An 11,553-nucleotide genomic window follows, 5' to 3' on the forward strand; every position below is an offset into this window, starting at 1 on the left:
ATCTATGATGATTAGGATAGCCTTTTCCTTCTGTAAAGGCTGGCATCTGAGCTGCAGTAAAAAAAAAATGTATTCTGTTAAATTGTGAGTGTGTGTGTGTACACAATCACACCCTTCCTGGCTCTCTGTATCCACCTCTCACTACACCAGTCTAGCTATCTCCTTTCCTCCATCCTTCCCAGCCCTGTCCTTCCCTAGAGTTCTTTCTCTCTCCTTGGTAACACCAAGACACCGCCACTTCCCATCCTGCTTCTCCTCTGGCTTCTCCTCAGCTCCCCCCCCCCAACCCCCTCTTCTGCCCACCTCCTCCCTCTTATCACTCCCCCAAAGCCTGGTCCCTGGATGCCTGTCCCCTCCTTCCCTCCCAACCGGCCTCCTGTGTCTCCCAGCCCTGCTCTGACGTGGGAGGTGGGGGGGGGTGGGGGGGGAACGGATGACTCACAGTGTTATGATGCAGTTCCACAACACACGGCCACATTCACCCACAGACCGAGGTACAGAACCAGGGGCACCCTCTGGCCCCTCCAGCAGCTGCCCAGCCTCGCAGCCCCAATCTCGAACCCCTAACGACCCTCCCCTTCCAACGCCCTCCAACCCCTTTCCCCCTTGAAGGAGCTGAAAAGAGAAGAGAGAAGAGTGAGCAGAGAGATTGGGAGATTGAGACAGAGAGAGACAGAGAGAGAGAGATAGACGGAGATCTCTGGATCAGACTTCAAGGTGAGGGGGGCAGCCCTTCTCCCAATCAATTTTTTTTCCTTCCTTTTGCAAATTTCCTCTTCCTGCTGTGTGTTGTTTTCTCTTCTTCGCAAAAAAAGCATTATTCATCCACCCTTTGTCCTCCCTTCCCCCTCCCCGCTGCCTCTGCTCTGCTGCTTTCCTCTCTCTCTCTCTCTCTCTCTCTCTCTCTCTCAGCTCCGCCATCCTTCACCAAGCTCCCATAATGATTCCCGCACTTCTTTCCTGGCATCATTGGCTACAGCATCAGGCATCAGTGTTTATTGTTTTGCTGCTGGTACAGACCCCCAAAGCCCGCCCTGGGAGCTAGCTGCCGCTGCTAATTATCTGGACCATACCATACTGAAAATACCAGCCCCGGAGGGGTGAAACCTTAGAGTAGAAGAGAACATGTATTGTGAGCGCAGGTGTCCCCCGACCCCTCCCCCCCCCCCCGCCTGCTTTTCCCCACCGGAAATGCATTGGGGCTTCATACCTGGTTCCTTTAGCCTCTACCTCCCAGCCTCTGCTGTCAGTTGTCAGTCCATTCTGTCAGTCTTTCCTACCCCCCCCTCCCCAGTACAGACAGCCTCAGCTCACACTGGGGCTCACTTTTACCCCCCCCCAATCATTTGCCCATTTGCTTTTCCCTTGTGATCAGAGATGAGAAAAGAAATGAGCCCTACTCTCCCTTCTGTGATTTTCCTAGCCTTTTTCTTTCTTTGCAGCCTTTCCTGAGCTAGACTAGGAACCAGGGGAGAAGGAGGGAGGCGTGACAGATGGAAGCTGGGGAAGGAGCAAGCGAGAGAGAGGGGGGGGGGGCTTAACTGGTCCTCACCTCCCAGCCCTCCAAAGCAGGACTTTTTTCAAGGAGGTATGTGGTAGATGCTCACCTGTCATCTCCTCTCGAGGAGGACCCATTTCTTGCAGCCAGAACCCCAATGTCACCCTGAATTCAGCCCAAGGTGTCTCTTCTTGGGACCCAGCCAGGGGGAGAGGACCTGGAACTGAAGATGCTTGTTGTCGTTGCTGTCTTGTGTTTTGTTTTTTGTGGAGAGACTGCCTGGGGACCCAGGAAAAGAATGGAGCAGCCAGGGCGCTTGTACTCACGGGGTACAGGGGGAGCCTGTTTGCCCTGGCAACCAAAGCTTCCTTCTCTGTCCCCCCTCCCGGGGGGGGGTCTAACATGGCCAGAAGACCCGGATGACATCTTTGGAGGAGACTTGGGTGACCCCACCCCCAAGGGCAGGAGGCCCCATGAAAGAGCCAGCAGTGCCTCACCTGCTTATCAGAGCCCCCAGAGCACCCCTCCCTGCATATCCTCTGCGTCCAGGACCTCAGCCACTTTGGATTGGACAGCACAGGGGCCAACGTCTTCCTCGAGATTGCTAATCAGAACCTAGCAGTCATTTTCTCTTCAGACAGCTGTTTTGACCTAGCTCCTGGGAGAGAGAAACATTCCCCCCCTACCTTATGCCCTAAAGCACAGCCTTTGAAAATAAGGAGCTTGCTTCCCACCCACCCCCACCGCCCCTTTTCCGTTGTTTACTGTGGATTTGCTCGTTTCTGTTGCTTACTGTGGATATATTATACACACAGCTCCACACAGCTCTGGAGTCTGCCTGCTCTGATGTGCTGTTCATTTCCCATTGGTCCAGTTGGCAGATTTGACCAAGGAAAAGATATTTTCTCTCTTAGGGTTGGGTGCCTGTCATTAATGGGGCAAGTAAATAGTCCCAAGAGAGAAAGAAAAAGGAGAGAGAGAAGAGGAGAGAGACAGAAGACAGAACAAATGGTCCAGAAGGCTGAGAAGTCAGCAGGCTCCCCCATGTCAGCCATGAACAGTAGCCCAGGATGCAGGCTAGAGGAGCAGCCACAAAAGAGGGCTTTGGAACTGAAGGAGACCTCTCTAAAGTTCTCGTGTATCCCAGGACCCAGCCCAAGGTGCAGGCTAAAGCAGAGTGTGCATACCTACAGCACGGGCCCTGTCCTCACCACCCATGAAGTTTCTTCAGGATCAAATTGAATTGTAAATGGATGTCATAAAAAAGAAAAGAAGAAGAAAGCATCTCACAGGGGCAGCTCTGACTTGGAAAAGGCCCTGAGGCACAGGGGCCTACCTGGGCTTTGGGGTGCAGATCCTCATAGAAGAGCGAACACAGGAGAGCCCTAGAAGGTGGCACTGGAGCTCTCATAGTAGCAATGGTGCCAGCGGGCTGTTCTCAGTGGAAAATGGTGGAGGCTACTACCTCCCAGGAGAGAGAGAGAGAGAGAGAGAGAGAGAGAGAGAGGCAGAATGAGACTCCAGAGCCATGGAGATGGGGACAGGAGGTAGCCATGGGGGAGGCAGAGACAGAGGTGATCTGAGCTCCTTCACCCCCCCCAGTTACCTCATGAGGTCACAACTCCTTGATGCCCTTTCCCTGTCTTCCTAGATCACTTCCATTTCTATCTGGTTCTCGTCTGGGGGGGCCCTGGCCGGGCAGCCCCCCCACATTTCTCCTGCCCTGAAACACGGCTCTAGCCAACCTGCTCCGCTGCTTCACCTGCGACCGGCTCTGTGGGGGCTGCACAGCACCAGCCCCTCCAGCCCGCCAGGGCATCGTGCTTCAACCCGTCATGCCCAGCTGCGACCCCGGCCCAGCCCCCGCCTGTCTACCCACCAAGACATTCCGAAGCTACCTGCCCCGCTGCCACCGCACGTACAGCTGTGTCCACTGCCGCGCACATCTGGCCAAACACGATGAGCTTATTTCCAAGGTATGCTGAAGCTGGGGAACCTTCCACTCCCGGCCTTTCTCTGAGCAGGCTGGGGGTGAGGCAGGAATGCACCTCTTTTCCCTACCCCACCCCCAACACACCTCAGCTGGGGGCTCGCTCAGGCAGTGGGTGGAGGGCCGCCCAGTGGTCATTGTCTGTCCTATGTCTCCACAGTCCTTCCAAGGGAGCCATGGCCGAGCCTACCTGTTTAACTCCGTGTGAGTCTACCTCTTTCTTCGTGTGTATGGGTGGTATGTGTGTGTGCTTGTGCGTGTGACCACGTTTCCTCTGTGGGGAAAGGGGGTGGGAGTTCAAGTCGTCTCAGGCCTTGTCTCCTCTTTTGCAGAGGGGTTCAGAAACATCAGCCTGCAGTTCTGTGGGTTGTTTGGACAGTACTGAAATCAAAACACTAAAAAAAAAAAAAAAAAGACCCAGGCACTAGTTATAAAACGGTGGACTGCCGGAGGAAGCAGCTGCTAGTGCTCTTCTTTTTTTTTCTTCTTGTGCCAGTACTGGGGCTCAAACTTACAACTCACCTTTAACTCAGTTGTGTGTGTGTGTGTGTGTGTGCGTGCTGTCCCTGAGCTTTTGTGCTCAAAGCTAATGCTCTACCACTATGGGCCACATCATCATTTCTGGCTTTTTTTTTTTGGTTAGCTAATTGGAGATAAGAGTCTCAAGGAACTGTAATCCTCAGATCTCAGCCTCTTGAGCAGTGAGGCTTACTGGTATGAGCCACCAATGCCTGACTAGCTTGTTTTTTTTTTTTTTTCTCAATTGCTGGCACCTTACCACTTGAGTCACACCTCCACTTCCAGCTTTTTCACTAATTAATTGGAGATAAGAGTCTTTTGAATTTGTCTGCCTGGTTTGGCTTCAAACCACAATCCTCAGATTTCAGGTTTCCAAGTTGTAAGGATTACAGGCATGAGCCACCAGGCCTGGCTCTACCTCTCTCTAGATGAGTCCTTTGGGTCTGTCTGGGGACTAGACTGACCAGAGCAACCCTACTGGGTGCTGCGTCCTTCCTGTTTCCTGAGACAGGGTCAACGTGGGCTGTGGGCCAGCGGAACAGCGCCTCCTGCTCACGGGGCTCCACTCGGTAGCTGACATTTTCTGCGAAAGCTGCAAGACCACGCTGGGTTGGAAATATGTAAGTACTTCCTTGGGTGGAAGGAAAACGGGCCATCTTTGAAAAGTGGCCAGCCCAGGCCCCAGTGAGCATGTCAGGTCTTTGTCAGGTCTTCCCAAGGTCCAGAGGGAACTCGGAACTGGGCTGGCCTATGTGGGCGGCGGTTGTGGGAGCTGCAGGGACCCGCTTTGGCCTATGCCCATTGCTTCCCTCTCCACCAGGAACAAGCTTTTGAGACAAGCCAGAAATACAAAGAAGGGAAATACATCATTGAGATGTCACACATGGTGAAGGACAACGGCTGGGACTGAGGGGCTCAGGCAGGCCATGCCCTTCCTCCGCATGCCCCACCCTCCTCACACACCTGCCCCACGGCCCTGCCATGCAGTCCATACCAGCATGAGTACTGCCCCACCCCTGGGGGAAAAACCCGGCTCCAACCAACGCCTTCCCTGCCTCTACCACATTACTCCCAGGACCCCCTTGGCACAGGGGTCTGGTAGAACCCCAGGGGTGTTCAAGGCATAGGAGGAAGTGGGCAGCGGTCAGAGAAACCCAGAACTGGGGAGAGGAAATGGTGGTGGTCCCTTGTTCCTAAGGCCTGATAGAAGTGATGGCAGGGAGTGAATTCAAGCAGAAAGGACCTTAGGAAGGGGAAAAAAAAAAAAGAACAAGATGAATATTGGGTGCTGAGGCTAGAAGATCCTAAGCCATTGATTAGCAGAGAGAGAAAAGAGATCTTAGGCTCTGAAGTAAAATTTTGGCCTCAGACACCAAGAGACCAACTAGACTAGACCAGGAAGGAGACCCAAAATCTGAGGGAGAGGACGGTCAGTTTCCCAGCCCCCCCTCCCCCACCTTTGATTTTGGAGAAAGGACTCAGGTGTGTGGGGGAGGGGGAGGGGTGGAAGTAAAGACCCAAATCCCAGGCCCTGGAAAGTAAAAATTACAGGGGTTTCATGTCACTCTACTTATTAGTTTACCTTGGCACTAAAGAAGCACTTTGGAGTATGTAACCTTTGCCATTGGGTGGGGTGGGGAAGGCCACTCTGGAACAGCCCCACCCCTTTGCTGGCTGTTGCCAGAAAGCAGTCTTCTTGGGGTTTTCTCCAAGGCCCAAGCACTGCTCCCTGGGACCCAGTCCCCTGGGTGGGGAGGTGGATCTTCAGTGGTACCGGGGCCTTTCCCGTGGTTGCCACCAGCGAATGAAACTTTTGTATGATACATAAAGTGTTTGGCTCTATTTTTAATAAAAAGGGGGAAAGCACCCGTGAGGAGCTGTTCTGACTTTCCTTGTTGTATGCACCCAATACTGTCCCCCCTGTTTGCCAGCAACCACGAGGGCCTATCTCTTCTATACCACTAGGGGGCAGCAGTCACTCCACAGGTGGCTTCACCACTTCAGGTCTCACTAAGACTGGTTATGTTTGGCTTTGTCTAAAGGATGGGATTTTTAAGTTTTCAAGCTAAAGCACTCAAAATCGCCCGTGGCTTTGAGAATTCTTGTGAACAAGTCTTACTTTTGCCTGAATCCAGGATTGGGCAGCTCAAAATGACTCATCTCAAAATAAGGGCTTCCTTCAAGTCCCGTTGAGCCCCCTTTTATCTCCTTGGGTTCCATGATGTTCTGGTTGGCTCAGAGATACACTTAAAGGCTAAAAGGAGAATCTTTTGGTCAAGGCGGGTGGAAGTGGAAAACAGCTGAAGGTGGCATTGTTCATGTTAGCCCTGTGACACAATGGGCATTTTGGAGGCAGTGCTGTGAAATTCCTGTTTGAGAGGCACCTACCATTGATGAAGGGGACTGGACACATCAGAGATCTTTTGGCCAGGTGCTGGTAGCTCACACCTGTAATCCTAGCTGAGATCAGAGGATGAGGGCTCAACGATGCCCTGCCTGGGCAAGGAAAGTGCATGAGACTCTTGTTGCCAATTAACCACCAAAAAAGCCAGAAATGGAAGCAGGGCTTAAGTGGTTGATCACCAGTCGAGCAAAAAAGCAAATAAGAGGGCCCGGGCAGGGGCTGGAAATGTGACTTAATAGGTAGTGCGTGAAGCCCTGAGCTCGATTCCTCAGGACCACATCAACAGAAAAAGCCGGAAGTAGCACCGTGGCTCAAGTGGTAGAGTCTTGAGCACAGAGAGGCTCAGGGACGGAGCCCAGGCCCTGAGTTCAAGCCCCAGAGCTGGCAGAAAAAAAAAAAAGAGGGCTAGACCCTGCACTGAAGCCCTAGTAGCCCTCTCTTACCCTCAAAAAGTTAAACTGGAAAGAGCTTACATTTCAGCCCAAGTAGACAGGGAAAACTCTTGTATCATCAAGTCTGTTCAAGAGACTGGAGTTGTAAAGGGCCCTTAAATGGTGTTGTCTGCATCAGACTATCTAGACAAGACAGAGACCTGGATATCACGCAGGTGAGGGAAGGAAACGGGGAGAAGAGCAAGTCTGGATGACACATCACTCTTCTGAGGACTGAGGCGGGTGGGGGGGGATGCTGATCTATCCCCTAGTTTCAGCCCTACAAAAACCTAGCCACTTCTTGAAAGTTCCCAAATATACCTCTCCATCTACTGAGGGTTCTCCAGTTCTAAGAGGGTTACTTGGACTCTATAGGAGACACCTTGTTAAAGTCATTTTCTTTTCTGATTTCTGTGTGCCAGCACTAGGGCTTGAACCCGTTTCCTGCTCTCACTTGGGTTTTTCACTCAAGGCTGGCTGGTGCTTTACCACTTGAGCCACACCTCCACCTTTGACTTTTGGAGATAAAAGTCTCACGGACTTTTTTGCCTGACCTGGTTCTGAACTGCAATCCTCAGATCTTAACCTCCTGTGCAGCTCGGATTAGAGATGTGATCCATCAGCACCTGGCGATCCAACTCTTAGGGGTCCAGATAGGTCTGCTCTTAAGAAAGCTCAAATTCCTTGTGGCCAAGAGGAGTTGTGCTGAGGGTTGCAAGTAAAGGCAGGAGAGGAGACCTCCTTCCGTGTTCCAAAAGCCAGGGAGGAGTTGCGGGTATGGGGTGGCGTACCACAGGTCTTTCCCCCCTGGGGAAGCGCTTTTTTCTTTTTTGAGCAACGCTTTTCACTTCCTGAGGACCCCCCTTCTATCACAGAAATCCTTCTCTGAGGACTCATGACTCCCCCACCACATACCTCTCCACCCACTTTCTAGAGTAAACTGTGCCCAGGAGCCCAGTCCTCTGCCACAACGTGCCACTATCATTTATCCTTAGACTCAAGACTTTGATACCTTTATATGACCAGCAGATGGCACCAGAACTTCCACCCCCTTCCTTCCCTCTCTTTTCTAGATCTTCCCCTAAGAGGATCTTAACTCCGATCTCTCTAGACAGGCCTCCAAAAAGAGGGTGCATAACAGGGTTACGCTTAACGTAACAGTTAAAAAAAAAACCTCAGCCAATCTGCTTAAACCTTCTGTCCCTCAGTCTTCTCATCTGTCAAATGGGAATGCCACCTGCCAAAGAAAAGAGGGTTCACATCCTATGCAAAGCCTAGCACAGGCCCTGTACACACAAGTGGCTGTATACAGGGGAGCTATTTTGCTAGCACAACCAAGACTTCCCCAAGTCCCCACCAAGGCAGCTGACTGGTGCCCAGCTAGGAGGAGAAATGGCAACGCTGAGGAGGCAGCTGGCGCTGGGTAGCACTACCTGGCCAATGCCCTTTTAACATTGCACTGCTCGTGACAGGTGTAGACAGTAGCACAATGTGAAAAGAGCTCTGGCCAGCAGCAGAGGCATGCCGGCCCCGCCTCCTCACCCCTTCTCCCAGCTCACAGCGCACCTTTGCACCTTCTTCAGTACAACCTTCCTCTCTCCTCTTCCATTCTAGTGTTCATCCATCCTTCTTCCCAGGAAATTCACATTTCTTTGAAGGGATACTGGGAAGTCACTAGTAAAAATCTCAAGAGTCTGAGGGCTACCCTCATGAGCTCTTTTTTTCCCCTCTAGATTTGCATGTCTATCACCAGCCTTTCTAGAAGAGAGCTTTCCACCGAGACCCTAACTTTCTGTTTTCTTTTTTTAAATGCTGGTCTTAGGGCTTGAACTCAGGGCCCTACCACTGACCTTGAGCTTCTTTTTGCTCAAAGCTAATGCCCGACCACTTGAGCCACAGCTCTACTTCTAGCTTTTCGGTGGTTAACTGGAGATTAATCTCATGAACTTTCCTGCCTGGGCTGGCTTTGAACTTCAATCTTCAGATCTTACCCTCCTGAGTAGTTTGATAGGCATGAACCACTGGTACCTGGCTACCTTGTAACTTTCAATAATGTTTCAAGGTGATAATCTTAAGAGGAGATGCACCTCTAAGATCAGAGAATGAGGAAGTATAGTTACAGGTCCCTAGGCAGAAGAGAGAAGCTTCTAGATAGCAGGGGTGAAAGCAACTTAAGCCATACTTGACCTCTCCTGAGGTTTTCAAAGCAACTTACAGATTTGGCATTAAGCAAAATGGTAAGAATAATTTCTTCTCTTGTACTGTAATGCAGATAATCTTCCATTGGGAGTGGGATTACAAACTGAGGTTTCTATCCAGTTTGCTGACTCAACAACTGAACTAAGACTGAACAGTTTTCCCCCAGTCTACCCCAGTACAGGACATTAATCCCAGGACAATAGCAACTGACTGAAATCTGAAGCCAGATGCCAATCCTGGAAGGACACTTGGTCGTTTAAAAGCTCAGAGCCATGCACAGCTCTAGCGTGGCACATTCCAACATTCCAGCTAGAGCCACCATTCCCAGAAAGTCAGGTACAGGTCTGACCTGGTGACCCCATATGTAGCCCAAGAAGGGGCCAAAGGATGATCCCTCTGTGCCCTGATCCATGCAATCTTCCCAGGCCACGGAAGAGCCGCTGGGGGACTTCCGCCTCTCCCCTCCACAGCCAGCCTGAGAAATGGCGGACAGAATTCCACTGGGGAGCTCTGGGCTTTTCCCTCTGGCCTTCTCCCCGCACACTCAGGAAGGAGTCGGAAGTTCTCTCTCGCCTTCCCAGGCCGAGTTTTTCCTGTAAATCTGAAAAGCTTGGGCCTCGCTGCACAGAGTGCACAGTGGTAATGGACGGAAACCAAGGCCTGGCTAAGGTCAGCAGCCTGGCCTTTCTGCTCCTGGGGTTGGGCAAGCCTGCTTGGAAATGCAGCCGGCCAACAGGAGGCAGAGAGGCCAAGACCGGGCGACCCAGAAAGCTCGGGACAATTATTCCCCAGATCTCTCCTCACCGGGAGTGAAGGAGTGAAGGGGAGAAGAAACAGGGACCCTCGGAGTCTCTCCATCCCTCCCCAACCCCACAACTCATTCCTCAGGAGTGGCCCCCCCCCACCTCGGGCCCAGGAGCCATCACCCCTTCCCCTCCCCTCCCCACCAGCTCCTTCCAGAAAGCTGGTGTAGAGACAGGGGAGGAAATGGGGGAGGGGAGGCCCTGGCTCAAGTTCTCCCCTCTCCCCCCTCCTCATTGGCCACCATCTTCCGGCCCCTGCCCCCTTGCCCCCCCCCCCTCCAGAGCAGCAGGGGATGGGGCCCAGCCTGTGGAAGGGAGAGAAAGGGCAGGTGGGGGGGGGGTGAGCTGGAGCAGCAGGGACAGGAGGGAGGGCTGGCTCCAACCGTCTCCTCCCCCTCCCCCCTCCCCGCAGCCATGGCGACCGGGAGGTGGAGACCAGGAGGGTCCTGAATGCCCTGTTCGGTGAAAGGGACGAAGAAGAGAGGCAGCTGGGTAAAGTGTGGGGTGAGGGGCGCTCTCCCCCCACACCCAACTGTGCACACACACACCCCAACACACACCTCGAGGCCGGCCCGTACACACCCCCCCACACACGTGCGTGCACAAGCACCCACAAACTCCCAGCCCTGCACTCATCATTCACCCCAAAGACGAGAACTGGCGGGAGGGCGGGCGCACCCCCCCCGCACCCCACAAGCACCGCCCAGCAGCCAGTCTCACTCCCAGACACCGGCTCACGCCCTGCCAAGTTCTGGGAGGTTCAAAACTCCCTGCGCTGCCCCCCCAGCCCCGGCCCCAGCCCTCTCCCCGGTCCCCGCGTGGCTCCACACACCCCCCCGCCCACACAGACCCCAGGCACCCCACACCGGTCTCCCGGCCCCGGCCATACCCGGAGCCCACCCCACCCCCACCCCACCACGCCCCCCGCCGGAGCGTGACAGGCCCACCTGAGAAAGGCCAAGCCGGGGCACCCCCGTCCCCCCAGAAGAACACGGCTGGGGAAGGAAATCAATGAGAGGATGTCGGTGCTCGGCGGAGAATGCAGGGGGGGGGAGAGGGAGAGGAGGGAGGGCGCCCCGACCACCCTCGCCCAGAGAATAAAGCCGAGAATCGGCGGCGTTTACCCTTTGGGGAGTCACGGTACCCCCACGGGGCTCCTCCTCACGTTCCTCTGCCTGCCACCTCCTTCTTCCCGGGCGATCCCCGGCCCGATCTCCCTCTCACGCCCTCTCCCGCACCCCGCCAGCCCCTCTTCCCCAGCCAGGCTCGGGGTCCCCCTCTCCCCCACCCCCTCCCTGGCCCGACCCCCGCCCCGCGCCCGAGCGCCCCTCCGTCCGTCGTCCGGGACCCCGAGCTCCGGGTCTGGCTGGCCGCGTCGCCCCCGTCCTCCGCCGATCGCGCTCTTCTCCCCCTCGCCCCCTTTTTCTCCTTCCACACTCCCTGCCGTCCATCTTGAATACTTGGGATTCTTGAATGGAGTGAGCAGGATCCGCTCCCCCGCGCTCTCATTGGCTGCGGGCTCACCCTTTTGAAAGGAGATCCTCCCTCCCATTGGCTACCGGGCTCCCCTCTACCCCCCCCTCTCCCCGCCCCGTTCCCCCCCACCCCCTTCCCCAATCCCTCCCTTCCTCCCGCCCGCCGGGTCAGGGCGCTCTTGGGCGCCCCCTCCCCTGGCCTCTCAACCCTTACAATCCCCCCCCCCCCCCCCC

At 54.4% G+C, this 11,553-nt stretch overlaps 1 protein-coding gene across 1 annotated transcript; it reads left to right on the plus strand.

The window, feature by feature from the left end:
* Positions 1 to 684: 684 nt before the first annotated feature.
* Positions 685 to 5,274, plus strand: Ypel4 (yippee-like 4 (Drosophila)). The gene is made up of 5 exons (XM_013029095.1): positions 685 to 717; positions 3,150 to 3,474; positions 3,649 to 3,692; positions 4,519 to 4,627; positions 4,828 to 5,274. The coding sequence occupies exons 2-5, from the start codon at positions 3,334 to 3,336 to the stop codon at positions 4,915 to 4,917; spliced, it is 384 nt and encodes a 127-aa protein (XP_012884549.1). The 5' UTR covers positions 685 to 717; positions 3,150 to 3,333; the 3' UTR covers positions 4,918 to 5,274.
* Positions 5,275 to 11,553: the final 6,279 nt, after the last annotated feature.

Source organism: Dipodomys ordii, unplaced genomic scaffold (genome assembly GCF_000151885.1).
Source record: "Dipodomys ordii isolate 6190 unplaced genomic scaffold, Dord_2.0 Scaffold117, whole genome shotgun sequence".
NCBI classification, from domain to species: domain Eukaryota; kingdom Metazoa; phylum Chordata; class Mammalia; order Rodentia; family Heteromyidae; genus Dipodomys; species Dipodomys ordii.

Coding starts and splice junctions, on each gene's coding strand:
- Ypel4 (XM_013029095.1), top strand. CDS start 3,334: ATGCCCAGCTGCGACCCCGGCCCAGCCCCCGCCTGTCTACCCACCAAG. Junction 3,475..3,648: donor ACGATGAGCTTATTTCCAAG/GTATGCTGAAGC, acceptor ATGTCTCCACAG/TCCTTCCAAGGGAGCCATGG. Junction 3,693..4,518: donor GCCTACCTGTTTAACTCCGT/GTGAGTCTACCT, acceptor TTCCTGAGACAG/GGTCAACGTGGGCTGTGGGC.